This window comes from Mytilus californianus, unplaced genomic scaffold (genome assembly GCF_021869535.1).
Source record: "Mytilus californianus isolate M0D057914Y unplaced genomic scaffold, xbMytCali1.0.p SCAF_2, whole genome shotgun sequence".
Classification (NCBI taxonomy): Eukaryota; Metazoa; Mollusca; class Bivalvia; order Mytilida; family Mytilidae; genus Mytilus; species Mytilus californianus.
In genome coordinates this window covers 2,304,184-2,330,498 of record NW_026262668.1, presented here as the reverse complement: position 1 = coordinate 2,330,498, position 26,315 = coordinate 2,304,184, and the positions used below count along the sequence as shown (strand labels likewise).

General features: G+C 32.7%; 1 protein-coding gene across 1 annotated transcript; it reads right to left on the bottom strand.

The window, feature by feature from the left end:
• Positions 1-1,546: 1,546 nt before the first annotated feature.
• Positions 1,547-3,139, bottom strand: LOC127728855 (perivitellin-2 67 kDa subunit-like). The gene has a single exon (XM_052236449.1). The coding sequence runs from the start codon at positions 3,137-3,139 to the stop codon at positions 1,547-1,549; it is 1,593 nt and encodes a 530-aa protein (XP_052092409.1).
• Between the last annotated feature and the right edge of the window lie 23,176 nt (positions 3,140-26,315).

Here is a 26,315-nt window from a genome sequence, read left to right as displayed (position 1 = left end):
AGGTAATTGATTAGTACCTGTTGGTATTGTAAGGTTATTGAACCGTAACTTCTGATAATATAAGGTGATTAGTCGGTACATACTTATTTTGTAAGGATATTGGTCGGTATTTGCAGATATTGTAAGGTTATTGGTCGATATCTGCTTACATTCTAAGGTAATTAATCGAAATCTTCTGACATTATAAGGTTATTGGTCGATACCTACTTATTTTGTAAGGACATTGGTGGGTATTTGCTGATATTGTAAGGTTATTGGTTGGATCCTTCAAATATTGTAAGGTAATTGGTCAATATCTGCTGATATTTTTAGATTATTGGTCGATATCTGCTGAAACTGTAGGTTTACTGGTCGATATCAGCTAATATTGTATTTAAGGATATTTATCGGTCGGTACCTGTTGATGTTTTAATGTAATTGGTCGGATTCTTCAACTATTGTAAAGTAATTGGTTGTTACCTGTTGATATTGTAAGGTGAATGATCATTATCTGCTGATATTGTAAGTTTATTTGTCGAAACCTACTGATACTATAAGGTTATTGTTTGGTACTTGCTGATATTATAAAGTCATTGTTTGGTACCTTCCGATATTGCAAAGATATTGATCGGTATCTGCTGGTATTTAAGGCTATTTGTAGGTACCTGCTGATTGTGAAAGGTTATTTGTCGATACCTGCTGACATCTACCCGAGGGAATAAAAATTGTATTATTTCGAATTTGCTTTTTAGCATTTTATGATTATTCAATATACAGAAAAAGACTTTACCAATGATTGTTCATGTAAACACGGGCATAATGACTACTGAACTAGTTAAAACCTATGGGATGAAACGTCTACGTATTTAGTTTCTTCTTCTGTATAAACATATCCTAAAGGCGGTATTTTTGTAAATGAATATTTTGTACATACTAAGCATCTTTGATATGCTTCCAACATCTACTATCATTCTATAATATCGTATTGTATGCTAATACTTGTAACTTATTGCAAGACTCCGCTTTAAACTTGCAATGAATTAGAGTTTTTTTTTAATTCGCGGTAAAGTCCTAACAGTTACTTTCTGATGAAAAACATCAATAAAAGTTATGTTGCTTTGCTTTTGATCTTTTTTCATGCATAAGTAATTTTGTGTCATGAATTAATATACCATGCAGTTTCTATTCACTTTTATATGAAATGTAAATTCAAAACAGCAGATGATTATTTAAATGTATTTAGATATAAGATATATGAATTTGAAACACCAGTTGCTTAAATATCTCGTTGATAAAAATACAAAACATGTATAATCCAATACAACCAGAATGAATCTGCTGGAGAAAAACAATATCATGGTCAATATTGATTTATAATTAAAAAGAATAGCATAACAGTACATGTACATCAATCAATTTGATTATTTGATTTAAAAAAATAAAAATTTAAGTAACGTTTTAATGTAGTCAATATTGATTTAGTTTCAATTAATCGGTTATGGTTAAAATGCAACGACTACTTTGGATCCGATTTATGACGAAAGAAATGTTCCGGACATTTAATATTCTATTTCAAAGTTGATGGCGATGTTGATGTAGGTCTTGACATTTCTTTCGATGCTGATGCAATCGTTGAATTCGTATTCTGAGTCATGTCAGCGTCAGGTTCCTCAGCACGATAAGAAATGAAATATGCTGTTGAACCCTGTTTATGAACCATCTCATTTATTCTATTCCCAGCGTACAAATGACATTTGATCTTGTCATCTGGGCAAGTACAAAATGTATACGCTACACAATGAGCATCATTTATGCAAAGATTTTTGCATTCAGTTTGTGTGGTGACTGTTTCTGTTTTACTGTCGGATGATCTTGGGACTCCGATGATATTTGTATTTTGAAACTTTAAGATATCATTTATTTTAGAAGGGAACACACCGCTTTTCCAATCATCGCTCCCAGCTCCAACAACGGTATGGCCATTTATATTTTTGTACATGTAGCATGTACGTTCATATTCACTACATGTTGTGCAAAACGTAACAGCTTCACAGTTAATATTCTGAAGGCAAAGGTCTATGCATTCTCCAAAATTGGAAATTGCTCTTGACTTAAAATGATCGAATAGTCTTGTTCTAGTTAACATGATTCCAGGAGTAAGATCGTCACAAGAATCAATTTCCCCAAGATCCCTCAAGTACTTGCAATAGTCAGATTTAAATCTTTTTATATTCTCAGCTATCTTTTCGTAATCTATTTTCATATGTTTCATATAGTGCTCAGTGAAAAGATTTTCAATGGATTGCAATTTATATTCCATTGGCACAGGACTATCTTTAACCGTAGACGCCCACGTCATTGCATCGCCGTTTGCAGGTGGGGGCGCGCCAACAGTTATTGTTTTTGTTTCAACTGATTTCGAAAAATCTGATGCTGCTTCTTGTTGTGATGAATCCATATTGAAACCCCCTCCAACACTAAATAATCCAGAATAACTAGCTTGAACAGCAACATTAACTCCTTTTTCGCGTTTTGATTGAAATGATTTGGAGCTCATTTTATGTTCATATGTAAATCTGGACCCGAACGTTGTATATGTTGGAAAATGTGTACCATACGTTTCAAAAAAGTCAAAATAAATTTCCCGCGTATCTGTGCGCTTCAGTCTGTTTACCCAGCTGAGAAATGCTTCAGAGAATCGAGGGGGTTTTTCTGTTACAAATTTACTGAAATAATAAGTACACTTTGCTGTTGATAAAATGAAAACAGATTCACCAGTCGACATTTGAGATGACGATTCCTTGTACCCTGCGCTGGCAGAAAAACTGACACCCCACCCTCCACCGCTAACGCTTGCCGAAACGGATAGAGATTTTGCAAATTCATATTTATTTTGAACAGTTGATGAAGAAAATGAAGTTACACAGGATACATCTGGGACTACCACCAATCCTTCAGGAACACTGTATCTGCAATCGGCTGATTGTTTCCCTTTAGAGTAATCTACATCAAAAATCGGATATGTAAAGCCAGGGTCGTGTCCAACTGAGAGTGGGTAGCCTTTTAGTATGTTGTATCCAAAAAAGGCATAGTCTACATCAGGGAAAGTTTGCTTGAACTGTGAACCTTGGCATTCCTGGAGCCGATAGTCATTCCGCATGCCTGTAATACATTAATACCACTTGAGAATGTTACAACAGATAACTTCCGTTATTTCATTAATGTGTGATTCAAAATTACAATTTGTGCAGTCCTCCCTAGTCCAAGGCAAAACTGTTTATCTGGAGACATGTTGAACTCTTTTACTCTTTAAACGGTTCAAAATATCGTGTTTAAGATAAAATCAACAATTATGAATTTGAATAGGACGAAGTAAAAATTCCGCGAATATCCATTCTTTAATGACGTCCTACAAAAAGATCTATGGAAACATATTACCAACATCATATTCATAGACATTATACGTTCATTGTATTTAGTCGAAGTGAATGCGCTTATTAGATTTTTCCTACGCAAATAACACATTTCAATAAAAAGTAAACTACTGGGCAATGTGTTATAAAGGGTCTTTTGGAATGACGATACAAAAATGGGAAACGTAGATTCAACTTCCATGTTTAAGGTCATAAAAATGTTATTTTGTGAAGAACCACACTGATTACAACAGCAAATACACCGAGAACAATATCACCATTTTTCGACTTCATGTTTGTTATGTTTGGTGGATTTATATATCTTGTAAAAAAACATTCGGTATTCCAATGGTAGCTAATTGTGCACTCCTACCTGCCAACTTATTTTTGAATCATATGAAACAGAGACATTTCAAAGACAAAGGAAAAGCATCTTGATAAAAAGTGTGATTTCACTTTCAAAAACATTCACAATATCCTGTCACTCAGTAGCCAACCAATCAGTGAATGCATATATGTCATGTACCCCGGTCAACCTGAGACTTAGTATTTTACCAAAAAGGAAAGTGTGCTTTATATCTTGACCGTGATGATTTCAGCTTTCCAATTGTTAACTTCCTTTTTCTCAGTTGAAACATACGCTCTATACACACGTCTGGCGTTTGCATATCTCAATCAATATGTAACGCTCGTGCATATTCACATTAATGAGGATTTATTAAAATACGAAGGTGTGGTATGATTGCCAATGAGACAACTCTCAACAAGAGACCAAATGACACAGAAATTAAAAACTAAAAGTCATCGTACGGCCTTCAACAATGAGGAAAATCTATACCGCATAGTCAGCTATAAAAGGGTTATCTATTTTTGCGTGGATACCAATTTTTATTTGATTAAAGCAAAAGTGTTTTTTCGCTGCTAGTTGATTTCCTGGGTTTTGTCAAAGTCTGAATAGAGTCCTTTAAAATATGTGTACTTCGTTGAACATTCTAAATCGATATTCACCAATACCCATGAAATCCATAAAAATGATATTCCTAAATAAAAAAAATTATTGTAAACGAACATCTTTAAACAGAATGTGTTTCTAACACAAAACTCCAACAGAGTGAGGAGAAAGAACGACGTAAAACGACACATCATGAGTTTTACCATCACATCACAAATTGGTTGACCGAAACGATATATACGTTTCTCTCATTCTTCGTCAATTTATCCCTTTCTGCACCCATTGTATAAAAAAAATTTAATCAACGTGTGGTTCGTTTGATCTCAGTTCTTCATTGGTTAAAATCCGATTATGACGTCGAATGTACTTGCTTTCCTCTGAATTTCCTATTGTGACGGCATGAAAAAAGGCGACCATGCCTGATGACGTCACATAGAAAGAACACATCTTTTTGCAGATCATTCAAAAAGAAGGAATAAATTTGCCTGCGTATTGTTTGAAAATCATTAGAGAAACAGATTCCACCACCAAATCTCGTGTAATACGATATTTATCCACTCTCGACAGTTAAATTTTAAATATTTAAAACGCTCGGCGAGCCTCGCGTTTTAAATTTGAAAATTTAACTGTCTCGAGTGGATAAATATCGTCTCACACTCGATGCAGTGATAGAATCTATATTTCTCTTATTCTTTGGCAATTTAACCCTTTCCAGACCCATTGTATAAAAAATGTAATCAACGTATGGTTTCCGATGATCTCAGAAGATGATTGGATGAGACTAAGGGTCATAACCTTAATCAGCCCACCGGATGAATCGAAATGTGCTTACAAGTGTTAATGAAATTGACTTTGTGGAATGTGATAGGCACTCGAAGGGGATTTTCGTTTATCAAAAATGAAAAATTTATTTGATAATCATTAGAGAAACAGATTCTTACATAGTTTCTCGTAGATTATCGGATTTAGATTGGGTAAATCCGATAATCCACTGGTACCAATGTAATCATCTATATGTCTCAACTCACTAACGACATGTTTTCGCAACCTTATATCTTTAGATAGTTATAAAATCGTCTGACCTGTTAACGTACCGATTGTGACATTTTGATTCGCATTGCAAGTGATGAATGCTTATCAGGAGACGTTTATTCTTTCGACCCACCCGGTCTCGCTCCTTTTGCAATCAATACGACTCACTCAGTTTTTGTTTTTTACCTTGATTCTTTATATTCAATGACCTAAATTACTGTAAAGAAACAGATTTTATTCATTTCCAGTTATTTCATTTATTGAAAAGGAGAGAATGTCTTGTTTGAAGGAGGAAGTTTACTTTTTAAAAAGATTCAATAGATATAGGAAGATGTGGTATGAGTGCCAATGAGACAACTCTCCATCCAAGTTACAATTTATAAAAGTAAACCATTATAGGTCAAGGTACGGCCATCAACACGGAGCATTGGCTCACATCGAACAGCAAGCTATAAAGGGCCCCAAAAAATTACTAGTGTAAAATCATTCAAACGGAAAACCCAACGGTCTAATCTATATAAAAACGAGAAACGAGAAACACGTATGAACTACATAAACAGACGACAACTACTGTAATCAGATTCCTGACTTAGGACAGGTGCAAACATTTGCAGCGGGATTAAACGTTTTAATCGTACCATACCTTCTCCCTTTTCTGAAACAATAGTATAACATCACAACATAGAAAAACACACTATAAAATATCAATTGGAAGGCTTAACTCAATCAAAAAACGTAAATTAACACACATTGAACGAATAAATTTGACCTGTGACACCTGAATGCAAATACACAGTTAATAAAAAATTACAAGGGATAAATAGTTAAAGACAAAAGTAAATAAACAGGTTTAAACAAAGTTATAGTATGATATCAAATGTGAAAATGAAAATGAAAATAATTTTGTTGTTAAGTATACTTCTTCTTCTGTGTGTATAAAATCTTCCGTTTAGGAATACCAAGAAATTTCTTTAATATCAATAAAACTAATCTAACACTTGGTACATATGGGGTGAATATCAACAATAAAACTATGAAATTAGTGCTAGATAAAATGTCCTGTACAGGTCCAAAAACATCATTTAAGGAAAAATGAAATAATTTTTATGTTCATAGTACGAAGAAGTGAAAATTTGTAGTAATACCAAATAATCAAAGCTGGTATATAGACAAGATCCATGTTAACATTAAGTAACAAAAAAGCATTACAAATAGTATCAACAGGTCAAATTAAAAAGAAAGTAAGATTTGAGAGTACTCGCAGTTACTGACAGCTAGTTAAGAGCCAAAACAATTAATAATAAAAAATCATGCATCAGAGACTAAAATCAACTAAAATACATCACAGGGATTTAGTATTTTAACGTCATGAACAGTCAAAGAAGACATGACTTGTGCAATGCCAAAAATAAATGTATCGACAGGTAGTAGGATAGTTAGGAGTGACTTTTTTATAGATAAAAATGAACGTGTGTGTGTCTCTATACATCCCGTTTGAAAAGAAAATACAAATTTAGTTATGTTTTAATTTGCTAATGACAAAATCGATATTAGTGCCAATGTAAACTATATTCAGAGATCTAATTACAACATTGGTACGATAACCCTTACTTATAAGTTTGTTTAAAGGTTCGATGAGTTTACACGGATCACATAATGATTTCCGCGCTTTAAGTACAATATTACCATCAAATTTAGGATGTGAAATACCATTTTTAATAACTTTTCTACAGGTACAGCCAAATTTAATAAACAAATCTTTGTATCTATGAAAGAATTTAGTAAAAGTTTTAAGTAATTTGTGGTAATGAAATCCCTGACTTAATAATTTACCAGTGACGCATTGATTACGTTCGTTAAAATCTATGATATCACTACACGCACGGGCATACCGAACGGGTTGGGATATACAAACACCGTATGATGGAGCCAAAGGTACATCGCCGTCTAAAAAAGGAAAATTAACAATAGGGAATGAAAAATCGTCTCTTTTGTTGTAAATTTTAGTATCATATGTTAAACTTACCAACATTAAAAAAATATTTCCGCAAAGGCTTTAGTTTTAATTTGAAGTCATCTTCGTCGTCGTCGTCGTCTTTTCTGGTACTGTGAGCTTGTACGATTCCTTGAATTGCATGCTTATCTTTGGCTTCATTTGGATGACTTATAACCAAGTTATCGTTCTTTTCACTAGACAAATAGTTTGACAAATATCAGACATCATCGGTGGTTGGTACGGACGCAACTTTTTCAGTCATATAATAATCGTTACAAAATATTAAGAGACATACTATGCCAAATAAATGAAGAATGTGTCACCCAAATTCGAAGTTCATCTGAATTTTGTAGTAATAAGCATTGTGTATAAGTTTCATAACATTTGGTTGAGGCAGACTTCAGTTAAAGAACGGGAACTAATTTTGGGACGTACGTACGGGTACGTACGGACGGACGTACAGACGGACAATGGTAACACTTAATGTCCCTTCCGCAGCGGCTGGGGCATTAAACAAAATACATAAAAAGAGTTTTATGAATAAGTAAATAATTTTGAAATATTGTTTATCATGTTAAAACCTCTCAGTATGTCGTACCGTACTATTACCAAGAAGGGTATCTTTATATTACATTATCATAGCATCTATGTAATATTCTGTATTCTAGAAAAAATAGGAAAATGTGGTATGATTGTCAATGACACAACTTTCCACCAGAGACCAAATAAAATAGATGCAAGCAAGCATAGGTCACCGTACGGCCTTCAACAATGAGAAAAATCCATACCGTATGATAAGCCCGACATGAAAACAACGTCAAGCAATTCAACAGAGAACGAACACCTACGTTCTGATTAGTTTACGAAACAATAAACGACAACCAAATATAATAGCATGCGTATAATTTGGTAAGTAATCATTAAAAGGGCATTAGCAAAGATTTAGACAAATATTCAAAATACAATTCTTTTTGTTTCAAGTATTAATAAAAGGCGCATTTTGAAAATGTTATTGTGTTTCTAGCAATGAGTTTGGCCCAAATTTGTCAAAATAAGTTCAAGAACATCGTTGATGTATTATTGACTTGCAAGCCAATAATGTATCCTCATTGAATCCGTATTCATGTGACCTTAAATAACCCCTTAGCTAAAGATGGGTTACGCATGTACCAGGCGTGTTCAGCTATTTAAAGGAAAAGAATGTCAATATTGAAAGTGAAAAAAGGGTGAAGCATTTGGTTGACTGATTCAATCTACAACAAAAATCATTCTTATACAGTCAAAAATGGTGATTTACATATTTTTCAACACTATAATATGAAATCAAACAGACCTAGAAATATCCAATTGCACGTGCCCATTATCTCTTTATATTTATATTTATGTGTCTATGGGTGTATATGACCGTTGGAAGTCTTAGGTAATCTCGATGATTAATTAGATGGCGTCCAGACTAAAATACACACGAAATGGTGATATATATTAACAAGTCCATGCATTGTTTATTGTTTATTTTAGAATTTTTGTAATTTGGATGTACATTTTAGTATGTTATAAATCAAATATAAGAATATGAGTCAAATCGGTGAACACAAATTTGACACCAAATCCACTTTAAATAATTTTAGAGGAAATAATTCAACATGTTTGTTTTGCCTATCATGCAGATGTATAGGAAATAAATATCTTATGATTTGGCTTTTTCAAGGTTTTTTTTAAACTGTTAATATCTGAGAAATACCATATTCATTTATCTTCATAAATTTAGATAAAGTCTGTTCTCTAGATTTTTACAGCAACCCATCAAATGTATTACAAAATCATGATGGAATGATGGACGCAACCTATTATTCTAAGAAAAGTAGATCTTTCAAAATGAAACGCGAAGCCGATATGTAAATCATTATCATACACTAATAGAGCATAAAACAGTTGAATATCTATAGAGAAAACAAGATCAGACACGATTTATCTTCATGAAACTATCTCAGCCTACTGATCATTACTCCATGAAAATTATGTCACCTAATAAAGGACACCGAATCATGAGCTCTTATGTCACTTGCCAATAACAGTGCACATACAAAAAATCAGTTCATTATTTGCACACAGAACAGTTGTTGGATCTCTGAATTACAAAGGGACAGAAGAACAAAGAAGAATAACACTATATGTCTGAAGAACAGAATAACAATGACACAATCAATAATTATAATAAAGATTTATTATAATAAAGGTAAAGGCAAACGTTTCATTGCACATTTAAAACATAAACTTACCTAACTTTCTTTAGTTGAACAAATGCATACGCTGTGAAAAACGCCATACCAATAAAGGATATTGCAGAAACAAGTAATCCAATCTTCAGAATCATCTGAAAATTATAGAAAAAATCAAAAGATGAAAAAACAATTTTCAACATTAATAGTTATTAATTTGTTAAGAGCATAACCGCATATTTAATGTACTCGAGACGACGTCTATTAGCTCAACCTCATGTAATAGCCTGACAAATATGTAACAATCAACTTTACTCTTTCCTCCGTAGTGAGTGTATATTACATATTTGCCACTTAATTTCTTAATTTTCAAAGAAAGTTCAGGAATCTCGGTTATAAAACTTTATTCAGTACTCGATGTATAAAATTTGAGCTCGAAACACCAAATTAAAATTTCGATTGGATGAATTCTGAATCTGAATACGATAATCGTACTGGAATTAGTTACGTAAGTTTGAATGTTATCTTTTGATAATGCATATTAATTATGTTAGAATATGTAAATATAAAAATAAGAAGATGTTGTATTTTTGCCAATGAAACAACTCTCCCCAAGAGAACAAATGACACAGAAAATAATAACTATAGGTCGCCGTACGGCCCTCAACAATGAGCAAAGCCCATACCACATAGTCAGCTATAAAAGAAACGAAAAAACTATTTGATTTACGTACAAAATAATGAACGAAAAACAAATATGATATACAGAAACAATAGACAACCTCTGAATTACAGGCTCTTGACTTAGGACAGGCACATACAAAATGTGGCGGTGTTAAACATGTTAGCGGGCGCCCAACCAAGTTCAGTAATCTCTTGCTACTCTAATTTAAGGCCAATGAACAGTAAATGGGCTACTAGTATGTTACAGATTTTGGTAAAATAAGTCGGCGACCCTTCTATTATTTTACACCATTAAAACGAGAATTTATGTATCAACAACATATAGTTCATCATGGATTTGAAATTTGAGACTTGATGATTTTAAAACAAATTTAAGAACATTTTCCAGCCAATTTCATGCGCTTTCTATACAAATGATCACCTTTTTAAAAAGAATTCAATCAGTAATATTTCAGATAGTAAAAGCGGTAAATACATAATATTTTTGATTTTCAGTTAACGTTGAATGAGCCAAAGTTGTATGCAAAATTTCACTAAAATCTGTGACATAGCCCATTTACTGTAACTGACAGTTGAAAGTTTTCCAGAATCATCCAGATTTCGTTTTTTTTTCTGATCTTTTAAAAGAAACTATATTTCCAAATGGTTGTCGTTACGACATCTCTTAAACAAAGTTAAATGAACCGTAATACAAGTAGTTTGTTCCTGAAAACAAGAAAGTAAATGTAATATGAAAAAAAACGGTTAGTGAAATAAAAAAGAAACTAATGCGTATTAGAACAAAACTCAGCTAATAAATAAGTAATCAGTTGTTATTTGTCCACTTCTTGATTTTGGTAAATAAGACAATATCAAACATTTGTATGGACGTAAATTACAGGCAACAGTAAAGCACAAACGTCACGAAGTAAATTTCATTTTTCTAATACTTAATCAAAGTGAAATTATAAACATAAGGGTTTCCTAAAAGGAATAAATAATTGAAATTTAACTGTAATATATTCAAACGTTTGATTTGGTCAGGTTTTTGAAACCTTTTTTTTTAACTTACCTTGGAGTTCGGTATTTTTGTTAATACTTTTTTATACCAACCTTTTTAGCCGTTGTTGTCTCTTTCGTTTTCATCTTTTCGAAATTCGGTGAATTTTGATGTGATTCATACTTGTAAATTTGTGTCAGTTGATGCTGTAGATTTTCTATTGTTTCCTTTTGTTGCATGTTTTCCATGTATATTTCATGGTAATCTTTGGAGTCAAAAGACATTTCTGCTATGCCTAAAATTAGGTTAAATACACATTGTAAAGCGATCCCTGATTGATAAATGCAAAACAGAAAATCATTTAACAATTGACTTTTAAGAGACATAATATTAATCCCACTTATAATAAATACGTATGGTTAGAACCCCATTTCGTGCTTTGAAAAATATCTCTTTTTTTCTGTCAAAATGTCACAATTACATTTCTACTTCAGTATTGTTATATTTATATTATAGTGTTATTACTTGCTACTACAGTGTTATTACATCTCTACTACAGTATTATTACATTTCTACTACACTGTAATTACATTTCTACTACATTGTTATTACATTGCTACTACAGTGTTATTACATTTCTACTATGTACAGTATTATTAAATTCCTACTACAGTGTTAAGGAAACTTCGACAAAGCTACTTCATTGATGTGAAGAAGAAAAATAGTTTGAAAAGTAATAAAGTAAATACGACATGTTCTTATTCGGCAATATTTTCAAATTTCGAAATTACAATATAGTTTTTACAAATAATGGTAAACGTCTGTATATAAAATAATAATAATGAAATACTGTCTTTGACAAATCAAAAGTTTTGAATTTTGAATTGGTAAACAGTAAAGTGTTCATGCCTATATCATGTATATCATTATAGACCTTTGATATCAATCAACACTATACGAAAATACTATTCGACAAAAAGTTGATTTGAGTTTCATCATCAAACATCATGAGACCATAGATGAGTTTTGATTAACAAACCATCGCCAGTTAAGTGACTAGTATTTTTGGAATTCGTGCGATTTCCCCCAGCTTTTGTTTTTACTTTAATGTGTATCTTTTGACTGCATTTATGAGATTTGAACATCGGTAAAGTAATGTTGCCTATAATTACCCTTGCTCTATTGGAAATTTTGAGATGAAAGCACGTCAAACTTCTACTGGGCCTTTTATTAAATTCTTTAAACGTACATTTTTAATTTAAAAGAAGATAAACTGTTATGGCAATAATAAAATAATGAATCAATATGCATTACAAATAAGTGGAATCTTATCTCCTGATTTTTAAATTCATTTCTTAATACCAAAACGAGTTGAATTTAAAAATAAGTTGTATACTTACACGGAAAGGTGATAACAGAAGTGAAATAGCCAATTTTTACTCGAGCTACTATTTATAGGAAGCTAGGAAAGAAGGACCGGATCGGTGATGCAGCATAAATCATTATGACCTATTGTTTGAACTTGAAAATCGGTAATACCACACAAGAGTTTTAAGAAAGATCATGATGTAGAATTCTTTGAATAGTACTTAGGCATTCCCCTATTTATATCACTAAAGAGTACTCGATAATGTAATAAATCTTATTTTTATACGTACACTTGTTCAATGGCCCATATTTCATTCATTTAAGAGTATAATAAATTGACAACTTTATTGTGACATCCGTTAAGATTCTTTTTAATATTTAAGCAACGCGGGACCTAAGCGTTTTTTGATCGGACATTGGCGATTTTTAATGGACATTTGCGCTTTATTTTTTTAGGACATTTTTGCCTATCAAAATAAGACAATTGCGCTTTTTTAAAGGACATTTAAGCTTTATCAAGACTGTTATCAACATAACGTGTTAGTTATCGTGGTTAAAAATTTTTAAATCAATTAATATCAAAACCACAACACGTTCATATATTTATATACAGCCAAAAGACTAAAATATTTCGCCATCAAATGAAAACGACCATGTTAACCGTTCAAGAGGTCAGGTGGAAGTTAATTCCATGACTCTTTCTTCAAATTTAACGTGAACAGCAGGTGGTTTAAAATAAAATTAATGTCTTCACAAATTGAAACAAACTCAGATAAACTATGATGGAACAGTTCCTCGGACATTCTTTACAATAGAATGGGCACAACAGGAATGTTCTTTCCATTCTTAAGTCCACGAATTGTATAAAGCTGCTTGGTGAATTTATAGCAAAATTGGAATGTTCCATATATATATATATATACAAGTCTAAATTGAAAGTATATATATATATATATATATATTTCTCTAATTCTTCGTCAATTTATCCCTTTCTGCACCCATTGTATAAAAAAAATTTAATCAACGTGTGGTTCGTTTGATCTCAGTTCTTCATTGGTTAAAATCCGATTATGACGTCGAATTTTCTTGTTTTCCTCTGAATTTCCTATTGTGACGACATGAAAAAAGGCGACCATGCCTGATGACGTCACATAGAAAGAACACATCTTTTTGCAGATCATTCAAAAAGAAGGAATAAGTTTGCCTGCATATTGTTTGAAAATCATTAGAGAAACAGATTCCATCACCAAATCTCGTGTAATACGATATTTATCCACTCTCGACAGTTAAATTTTAAATATTTAAAACGCTCGGCGAGCCTCGCGTTTTAAATTTGAAAATTTAACTGTCTCGGGTGGATAAATATCGTATCACACTCGATGCAGTGATAGAATCTATATATATGTAGGACTCTAAAGTGCGATGGTACTCTAAAGTGCGATGGTCACGCTAAAGTGCGATGGTCTACGCTAAAGTACGATGGTGTCTCACGCTAAAGTGCGATGGTTTTTTGTTTGCTAAAGTACGATGGTATATCACGCTAAAGTGCGATGAACCAATAGGGTAAGGTTTCGAGGGCTTAAAACGTTAAAGTATATTGATGTTAAAAAATAGTATTTTTGCAAAAGCTAGTATGCTAAGGTATAACATATGTGATAGGCTTTATAATTTACTGGTAAGCTTAAGTGATTGTTTCTAAATTTAGAAGACCGACCACGTAATGATTGCTAAAAAGGTAATTAGGTGTCACAAAATACTATATTTCCTGTAAATGAATTTTTAACAAATCGGGAGTATTAAATATTTGGATAATTTGTGTAGCTTCCCGTTCAATCAGTCTTTCACTAATGTGGGTATACTATTTTAACTATATGATACTATATAGTAAAATGGTCGACTGCAGGATGCAAGTCCTGCATCCAGCACCCGAAAAAAAAATCAACACACATTTGCTTCAGCCGACAAAGCAAGGTTAGGTTTAAATTAATTAAGTCATGGATATTTGGTTTAAAAGTTTATCTTTCAGCATGTTCATTTTTGGTTTGTATAAACGACTGTTAACGTCATAATCCAACTACGTTTCTTACGTCTATACTTTCGCGGACCATCGGACTTTAGCGTATGGAGGCATCGCACTTTAGCGCAGACTATCGCACTTTAGCGTGACCATCGTACTTTAGCGTCACCATCGCACTTTAGAGTCCTACATATATATACAAGTCTAAATTGAAAACGACGTTCAAACCTATGATTGCGTTGGATAAAAACCGCACTTTTTATACATGTGCATGCAAAACAAATTTCTTGGTAGAGGGGTCTAAATACAGCACAAACAACATTTTTCAAAAGACCAAAAAAGTGAAAAAGTATATTTTAACAAAAATCATTTGACTAACAGGTCGAACAACTGATGTTCTTAAACCCTGCTGACTGCCATTGGCGATTGCCAAATAAACGGATCACAAGATGTAACAAAATGGATCTTTAAAAATTAATAATCTAATACCAACTGAAAACAATAAATTTGCGGAAAAGATGGTATACCGCAAACAAAAGGTGCAAAAATTAGTACACCATATCCGGATTTCGACAATTAATGTCTCTTCAGTGATGTTAGGGATCGAAACAGTATTTGGAAGGCCATAAAATTTACCTCAATTTAGGATAGACTCTTGAATTTTAAAGAGTCGAAATAGGATGAACGGATCATATAAATCCGAAGGAAAATATAATACAAGCCCAAACGCAAAAATATAAACAAGTCTAAATTGAAAACGACGTTCAAACCTATGATTGCGTTGGATAAAAACCGCACTTTTTATACATGTGCATGCAAAACAAATTTCTTGGTAGAGGGGTCTAAATGCAGCACAAACAACATTTTTCAAAAGACCAAAAAAGTGAAAAAGTATATTTTAACAAAACGCATTTGACTAACAGGTCGAACAACTGATGTTCTTAAACCCTGCTGACTGCCATTGGCGATTGTCAAAAAAACGGATCACCAAATGTAACAAAATGAATCTAAACTATCCATCTTATATAATATCTTATATATTTATTTATTGAGAAACCACCCCTTAACAACAGGGTCACTTGAAGGCGGGGTACCTACACATGTGTCAATCAAATAGCATATACAATGAATAATGTACAATAAAATAAAATACAAACCAGACAATATCAGATTTAAAAATTGACAACCTTTAAAACAAGTCATCTTTCATGAAAGACATAACAGCAATATATAAGCTAAAATTTAAACAATTAAAGTTTACATAATCTTAATATTGCAAAGTTCATTTTCATTTTCTCTATCGTTTACATAAATAATTTTTTTCTCGTATCGTTTACTTGAATAATTATTTTTCTGATTTCGTGGTATGAACAGGAGACATTTCAAAGAATGTATGATCATCTTTCATTGACTTTGGTTTTGGTTAGGATTACGGATAAACTATCATGGGTAAAAAGCACAAATGTTTGGTCAATTTAGTTCAGGTGTATCAAAGTTTAAAGCGAAAATATCCATAGTGTTTGGAGCGCAAATGCCCTTTCTCGTTACAGGTTAAAAAAACGCTAATGTCCTGCGTGCCGCGTAATTACTATAGCAATTCAGACAAATAATAGTTCGAATGATTGATTGTTGATTGCAAAACGTCAAGATAAATATGTTATACATATTTTCGACGAGAACTCATTAACATGTTATACAAAAAAATTAAAACAAAAAAAATACTGAACTTTAAGGAAAATTCAAATCGGAAAGTTCCTTCTCAAATGGCAAAATCAAAAGCTCAAACTCATCAAACGAATGGAAAACAACTGTCATATTCCTGACTTGGTACAGGCATTTCCTTATGTAGAAAACGGTGGATTAAACCTGGTTTTATAGCTAGCTACACCTCCTACTTGTATGACAGTCGCATAAAATTCCATTATATTGACAACAATGTGTGAACAAAACATACAGACATAATAGATAAAAATGTCAAAAATAGGAGTACAGTAGTCAACATTGTGTTATAATCTTAATCACTATAAAAACAAACAAATATGTCAACAAAGAAATACAAAATTGCAAATAGACAAAGCACATAAACAAAAATTAAAGACAAGAATACAAAAAATTACCACAGCACAACAACACAATGACGGGATGCATAAAATGATATTACCAAAAATGGCCTAAAAAGTAAAGGTTAATAATTTACAAAGACAAATACAAGAACACTATAACACGTAATTAAGATGATAAACAATAGGTAGGTAGCACGGGTTTTGCTGCCTGACGGAAGACTTCAACGGATATAACAAAATATCTTTAACCTTGTCAACCCGTCTAATTATGACATTTGATAAACTACCAGAATTTACAAGTTTATAAATATCTTTAATTTGTAAACTATGTCTTTTTCAAATCAAAAAGTCTAACAACCGTGCAAGATGTTTAAATTTACCTAAAGCTACCAGTGTATACTTATATAGGTTCTAACACTACTATGTCTTATTTCATATTATAACAACTTACTTCATGTCCCTTTATGTTTTAAAATCACATATTTTCGGTATTTGTAAAATGTTACAACTAAAAATTAAATAATGTAATGTTTTCTTCCAAATCATTCTTTGGTATGATGAAATATGGCATCCTGGATTTTTAAAGTCTGACAGAAAGACCCGGACTAGATTATTGCTAGTTTGGTTAAATACGCAGTAACAGCCTGTGGGAATGGGTCGTTAAATATTATGCCTCTGATTAGCAGAGAGACTCGCTCTTTGTACTTTTAAAAAACTTCAAGGTGTTCGAAAGGGCCAATTGAGGACCTAATTTTTGTCCCTACCCAACACTCTCTCTTTGTCCAGTACTTTTCTAAATTTGTCGACCTTCTTCGCATTACCTACCTACCTGATTCATTGTTGAAACTGTTTCATTCTGTGTCAATGCCTGACATTTTGGCACACCATAGACTGCAGTTAGAAAAAATATTTGTTCCTGCCGACTTAAAATACTTTGATAGTTAGATCGTTTTCCATGAGGCACATTGTGCATGAAGGCTACAGCAAGCTGTACCTAACGTTATAAGTCCTGAAAAAAAAACAATTACAGTACACAAAAAGAAATCGTCAAGATGTGCGTTCTTTCGGAGAGAAGGTAGATTTTTCAGCATGAATCCACTACTTTCCTAACCGAACTACCCCGCCACTTTCCTAACCGAACTATCCCGCCAACGATAGCAGATATAGATATAAGAAGATGTGGTATGAGTGCCAATGAGACAACTCTCCATCCAAGTCACAATTTCGAAAAGTAAATACTAATTTTCAATGGCTATCAACACTAAAGTATGTCACATGCTAATATTTGATTATGTTGGCAAATAAACGAAAAGCAGGCATTGTCTGGAAATAAGTCTAAATGTGAAGTGCAAATTTGGAGATTACAGGAATGAATTTTATTCAGGAAGGGCTTCAATCTGGGTTTGTTTCCATCTGTTTTTATACAAACTAAACAACAAAATAACAACTTATAATTTGAAATTTTGGGAATGAAATCGTGTTTGAACATTTTGAGAGAGTTACAGCCAATTTCCATGAAGATAGCAAAAAACAGCAAGTTTGGCAGATTTTGTCCAATTTTAATTATTTATCACAAAACATGTATAAGAAGGACGTCTCTTAACCATCGGGAACATATATTAGAAGTGAAGGTATATCGTGTCTGTCTGATACAAATTAATTTATTTGGGTAAGCGACGTATTTCAATGCAAAATTTTATAACATCATGTACATTTGTCTTTATCAATGTGGTTTCAACAGCAACATGCAGCGTTCAATAATATTTTGATAATAGGGAAATATGTACAATTATTGTTAAAAAAGGTTAAAATCAAATTAATTGAGAATGGAAATAGGGAATGTGTTAAAGAGACAACAACCCGACCAAAGAGCAGAAAACAGCCGAAGGCCACCAATGGGTCTTCAAAACAGCGAGAAAATCCCGCACCCGGAGGCGGGCTTCAGCTGGACACTAAACAAAAATGTGTACTAGTTCAATGAAAATGGACGTCACACTAAACTCCAAAACATGTAAATGAACTAAAATTAACAAACATACAAGACTAATAAAGGCCAGATTCTCCTGACTTGGGACAGGCGCAAAAATGCGGCGGAGTTAAACATGTTTTGTGAGATCTCAACCCTCCCCCTTTACCTCTAGCCAATGTAGAATAAACAAGCACACAGCAATACGCACAGTAATACTCAGTTTAAAAGAAGTCCGAGTCCGATGTCAGAACAGGTAACAAAAGAAACTAAGCAAAATGACAATGATACATAAATTAACAAAGGACTACTAGCACTTACTGACATGCCAGCTCCATACCTCCATTAAAGTGATTGAAAGATTATGTCTTCATCATATGAAAATCAAGCACAATCCCTCCCGTAGGGTTAAAGTATATGTTATAGACTGTTAAATATTCAATATTCAAGTAGGATTTGACAACTTTTAGATTTTGACCCTGTGAGTGAAACAAGTACATGTATAGGGAAAATTGGCCCTACCTCGAACTTTAACAGAATAGCAATTGTCTTGTGCATGGGAGTAAAAAATTCCGCTTATTTGCTCCAGTGGTGTACAATAGATTTAGAGGTTAGCTCGCTATCTGTGATTTCAAAATTTATTTAATTTTCATGTTACTTTCATATTTATTGTATAAATGCACTCATGATTATTGCATGTATTTGACACTGATTTGAACAACTATCCATCTTTGCTTCATATCGATAAAAGGTCAAGAATAAGCCATGTGAGTTTGTTCAGAGTTGTTCTGATATTTCCCGACAAAAGTCTGGATGTTTAATTTTTGTTTAGGTACTGTTTATTTTCATTTGCCCCATATGTTTTCACTTAACCCTTAACCTGACAAAAGCCTATAATTTGATTTATAGATTAAACCCGTGGGTTAAAAAGAGATCCAGCAAAATTATGTGATAGTAATAAAAAATATGAGTATTAAAAATGCATCTGTTACACTGAATTTTTGTAGGCTTTTAATATGAACTACGAATTTCAGTACAACTCAAGGGGAATTTTTTGTAGGTAATGAATCTAGAAAATTTCCCCTGCACACGATCCATTTCTTGTTTATTTGTATGATGACAACATAATCTTTAATCAAAATAAGTATCCGATACACTTATCATAAGATATCGACCTCTTCAAAAATATGAATATATTGAAAGTGACTTATTAGATCATACATGGTCTTTGTTTCTTATAGTCCAATAAAGATAGATACGTCATTTCCAACATTTATAGAATCAAGATTTTCTTCCTTTTTCATTAAAGGTATTCTCACAACTGTAAATGCAACTGTTTATTGAACATTAATTAATGAATAGTCTATCATCAAATGAAACTAATTAAAAGGCAAATCATTCGTGTTTCATTATAATGTATTTATATTAATGAAAATGGAAGATTAGCAAGACAACATCACCTTTAGAATTACAAATGAAATGGATTCTTCAAGGATTTTTATTCTGGTTCTGATAAGCTTGGTAAACTGCCTGTCTAATGAGAATGACCAAAAAGCTCTAGTCATAATGGATGCTTTGAAGAAATATGGCGCAGCGATGAAACCGTCACATCTCGGAGCGAATACAAAACAATTTGTTTCCGTAACAGTTCTTTCCAAACACGAATTTCCGGATCTGTCTTGGTTAAAGGATTGAAATTTCGCAGAGAGTTTCCGAGTCCAAAACAGAAGAGTTCAAGTACAATATAACGAAAAGAACAATGCAGAACATGCAGAAAAAATCATTTTAGAAAAATATTTGAATGGACTAATTAAAGAAATGAAAGAGGATTGTGCAAATAAAAATTAAAGGAATGTCCAGTTCTTGTTTTTTCTGTTTTCTTGGTGTATACCGTGTTCTTTATAAAAGCACATCTGCGCAGAGAAGCTTCAAAATAGTGCAGAGTTAAGGATGTTCGCTCCTCTTATTTTTGATTTTTTGAAAGATTTTCGGAATCCTCTAGTTTTATCCATGTAGTGCCATTAAAACATTTTGCCCACTAAACCCTACTTTTCTTTTCATATTTTTAATTCATATAGCTTTAAAAGCCATATTTGAAAATCTTATAAAATCCTTGTTATTTTTTCATTGTTTTTTGAAAGAAAAAAGGTGCTTATGTTAAATGTATGAAAAATCTAGAGAGAATCACTTCCCACCAAATTTTCAATGGCTTATATCTTGAAAACAAGCTCACAGACCCTTCATTTTTTTCTGCTTTTTTAGTTCCTTTATTCATATAATTTCAATTTATAACAGTCTTTTTAAAAGTTTGTTATTTTGAAACAGAGTAGCGAACATCCTTAAATCGGTATCAACTATTTGTCGGTTTCAGTGAAATTTGTATTAACTATAGATTTGGGAGTGATAACACAATCAAAAACGGCATAGAATCTTTCAAAACTCTCGATCATAAAAACATTTTGGTTTATTATATTGTAAATTACTATAGCGGTCCAATTTCGACACGTAGCCGCTTCCGGAAAGCCATCAAACAGTTCAGTAAGGTTTTTCAGTCAAATATGTATGACTGCATTATACAAACACCTATATCATTTTGCTGCGGTTCAAACTACGACAAAGATAATCCCGGAACAACAGATCTGTCACAAATTGATAAAGTCACAGCTTTTTCTATCAACACCATGGTTTATCAATGCAACAAATCAGAAATTGGAACACCTTTTCACTTAAAAAATCAATTATGGAAAAACTGTTTTTTGAAATGGGCAGACAAAAATATTGGCACAGACAATATCTGTAAAAAATGTTATGTTGGCAAAACCTACAAAAGAATAGCTGAAATTTGCATTAACAGAGCATTTGCGACATCTACGTTCATCGGAAATCCGTGGTACGATGATGATCTAGTTCGTTATAAATGGAGACGAAAAAATGGAAAGCTGATACCGCCAGAACAATATATGAAAACTTCAAATGTTCAATTGAAATGCATTAAAGGAAAGGGAAAGGACAATTACATCCAGGAACATTTTGTACCAAGATTGACCTTACATCTGTTGTCAAGTCATCTGTTGTTTCCAATTAACGATCTGATCTTGTCCGAAACAAAAACGAAATCTCTAGAACCCGGATTCGCGAAAAGAAAAGATTCAAGTCGTAATTTTGAAATGAAACTTATGGAAAATTTTTTCTCCTACTGTGTAAGCAAACTGTTTTTTTTAATCAGATTTTAGTTTTATATCGATGGCGGACTTTGATAACTTATAATTTTCTTAGAAACGCATCTAGACTCGGACAGATTTGGACCTTGGCACTTTGACATTTGTTGATAATTGAACACCGGAAGTTGACATCTAGATGTCTTTTCTCGATTTTCAGGTTGTTAGATTGTTGTCTCATTGATGTATATCCAATGTTCCATGTAATGCATATCCTTCAATTAAAATTTGAATATTTAATTTTTGTTTTTTAATGATTCTAGAAAGCAAGTTGATCACAATAATAGAAAAGAATTTATTTAATATAATTAACATCAGCACATGACATTTTAGCGCATTAGTGGACATTTCAGTGCAGAATTTAATTGAATAGAACTGAATGTAGGTAGTTTAGTAAAATGTTAAACAATAAAATAAACAACTTTGTGTTATTGAATAAAAACTAAAATGGTCAAGATATATTATTTCAAGATAGAGCACAATTATGAAGTTCATAAAAAGATTCAAAAGAGGACTACGATTTAGTTAAAAATTGCATCAGTAGCTGTAATATCGAGTAAGGGATTTGGAGATAAAAATGCCAGTATCATTTAAATACAATTTGATGAGAACCATAGACAGATGATAAGGATTTGAAAGAAAAAAAGTCTGCAGGAGAATGATTAAAACATGTTAACATGTAATTTACTATTATGAATATTCCATTAGGTGAATAGCTATCCTCATCACAAGCGTTTTGTCCTCTTTTATATGTTCTAACCAGCACTTGACTAAAAAAATATTCCTATATATCTTTCCTGCATATATAAATTTGAGAATGGAAATGGGGAATGTGTCAAAGAGACAACAGCCGAAGGCCACCAATGGGTCTTCAATGTAGCGAGAAACTCCCGCACCCGAAGGCGTCCTTCAGCTGGCCCCTAAACAAATATGTATACTAGTTCAGTGATAATGGACGTCATACTAAACTCCAAATTATACACAGGAAACTAAAATTAAAAATGATACAAGACTAACAAAGGCCAGAGGCTCCTGACTTGGGACAGGCGCAAAAATGCGGCGGGGTTAAACATGTTTTTTGAGATCTCAACCCTCCCCCTATACCTCTAGCCAATGTAAAAAAAACAAACGCACAACAGTACGTATATGTATTTTTCAGAGACAATTGCCTGTGTATGTTCTTTAAGAAAATATATTATCGAAATGAATAAAAGTAAATATTGAGTATACGCCAATTAGACAGCAACCCAAAACACATATATGCAAATTAGACCGTTGTTTTTTTTCCGTTTGAATGGTTTTACACTAGTAATTTTTTTGGGGCCCTTTATAGCTTGCTGTTCGGTGTGAGCCAATGCTCCGTGTTGAAGGCCGTACTTTGACCTATAATGGTTTACTTTTATAAATTGTAACTTGGATGGAGAGTTGTCTCATTGGCACTCATACCACATCTTCCTATATCAAAATACATCTACAGGTTAACATATGTCTTCAGCATCATACAGGTGTCTTTGAAATATGTACAATTCTAAAATCAGGGGGAATAACCAGGGACAATTTAAGATCTGCCTACAATACACAAACCAAACATAACATTTTTTTTAAATATTTTAAAGGATTATCAATTTTTAGTTCCCGTCAGGCACATTAATGATTAGCAGAGCGTCAAATAGTAGAGGATCGTTTTATTAACACATCTCATGTTAACGCAATCTCCGAGTATTTAAAAATCCGTACTATGTATTGGCTACCTAAACTACACATGAAAAGTCAAATATATCGTTTCATCTCGGTTTCTAGTAAGTGTTCTACGACTAACTTTATGTGCTTTTATCGTGTACCCTCACAACGATAAAAAGAACTTATTTTTAACTTTTGTTATAAAGCTTATGAAAATAATGAAAAATTAATCATTTTTGGAGTGTAAAAACTCTGTGAGTGTTTTAGATCAATTACGTGCTTTTGACTCGGTTGACAGTTATAGTCTTTCAATTCTCTACATAACACTTCCACACAATCTTATGAAACAGAAGTTTTCTTATTTAAGTATAATTGGTACTTTGACAACTTTCATTGCAAATTTATTTGCTGCAAGTCATAAAAGTATCTATGTCATGGAAAACTAAATATGATAGATTTTCTATCCCAAGAATAGATTACCTAAGTTGCATTTGGCAAAACATTTCGGAATTAGGGGTACCAATGCTCTTCAATTTCGTACTTCATTTGGCCTTTTAACTTTTTTTATTCGAGCGTCACTGGTGAGTCTTGAGTTACTTTTCTCTGATAAGTTCTCATCACTGAGCAAGGTGCTATAGGCGAAGGAAAGGACGATAAATATAACAAATGTTATCAACTTAATACCGTAGTAAGATCTCCGAATATTGTTTATATCGATACTAACATTGATTTTGTGTTTGGCAGCAATACACAGTTAATGATTTTTTCAAATATGACAACTATTGTGCAATAAAATTCACAGCTGAAGAATGATAAAGCATTCAAAGTGTGTTTATATGAACATCAATTGCACCTGTCCTAAGAGGAACCTGATGTTCAGTGGTTGTCGTTTGTTGATTTGGTTCATAAGTATTTCTCGTTTCTCGTTTTTTATATAGATTAGACCGTTGGTTTTGCTATTTGAATGGTTTAACACTAGTCATTTTTGAGGCTCTTTATAGCTTGCTGTTCGGTGTGAGCCACGGCTCCGTGTTGAAGGCCGTACTTTGACCTATAATGGTTTACTTTTACAAATTGTGACTTGGATGAAAGAGTTGTCTCATTGGCACTCATACCACATCTTCTTATATCTAATCAAGAGTGTTTGTATATTTTTGGGGGCTATTTTCTGTTTGACAGTCCGCGTTTTCATATCAAGACCGGCCAGAGATCCAGAAATTATTGTAATGTTTACAAGGACTTTTTTTCACACGAACTCTTTGGTGCAATTTTATAAAAAATGAGAAGAACGACATATGATATTCACATTTGAATTCTTTGATATATAGGGATTGAAATTCTATATCTGGTAAAATTTTGGGGGAATAAGTGACATCTTCGCATTCCTTTTTGAATTATTTTATGGCAGATAAATGCACATTGTTGCCATGGATATATACCAAAAAGAAATTATATTTTAACTACTGCATTTTGAAATCTAACCTATGAAAGTTACTGATATATATAATACAAACAGTAGGAGCCTGATGTTCAGTGGTTGTCGTATATTGATGTGGTTCATAATAGTTTCTCGTTTCTTATATAGATTAGACCGTTGGTTTTCCTGTTTGAATTGTTTTAAACTGGTCATTTTGGGGCCCTTTATAGCTTGCTGTTCGGTGTGAGCAAATGTTACGTGTTGAAGGCCGTACTTTGACCTATAATCGTTAACTTTTTATACATTGTGACTTGGATGGAGAGTTGTCTCATTGGCACTCATACCACATTTTCTTATTTATAAGTAAGCTTACGATGGTAAAGTTACTGAGAATCAATGTTATTTTTTTTCCTAACTGTATATCGCTAACTTTGATAAATTCAAACATAACTGAATATGTATTGCTCTACAGTTGTGAAAAAGTATAGTCTTACATCCTGTCGTATGGTCCTACACCCTGTCGTATGGTCCTACACCCTGTCGATACTATTCACTTGTATTTTGGCATTACACAATGTCATGCTTTTCTCAGTGTATTATGACAATCTAATTGTAATTATTGTTCTCGGATTTCGTTACCCTTTATATTTACGAACACGCGAGTTAATATAGAAATGAATTTTAATTAGATTGAGTATTATGAAGTCTTTACACTAAATCTGTTGAATGTGTACTGATTGATTAGGTTGGGAGAACATGATTTATTAATGAGTTCTAATTAGCTTTGAACTAGCTTTTGGTAAATGCGAGTACTCTTAGATCGATACTTTGTGTCTTTTATTTTTATATTAGTTTTTTGGGGCTTCGTACCAATCTGTTGAATCAAGCCATTTACAACTGATTTTTACAGTTTGTTATTTTGACTGCTGATCCATGCTATGGGATAGTTAGGGCGTGTTAACATGTATAACCCCGCCATACTTTTATGTGCCTGTGATTCAGTTGTTGTCGTTGGTTGCAATCTTCCATATTTGATTTCGTTAATGGCTTTGTCATAAATCTGGCCGTTAGTTTTCTTTTTGAATTATATCAGAATTGTTCATGTCGGTGCCTTTTATAACTGTTATATAATAATGTATTGTATATGTTTTGCTCATTGTTGAAGGCCGTTTGGTTAACTAGAGTTGCTGACAGCCTCTTTGGTGTATTATGTCTTATCAAGTTGATTGGCAATCATACCATATCTTTTTTTCTTTTCTATGCAACATCTTCCTTCAAATAAAATTGAGAATGGAAACGGGGACTGTGTCAAAGAGACAACAACCCGACCAA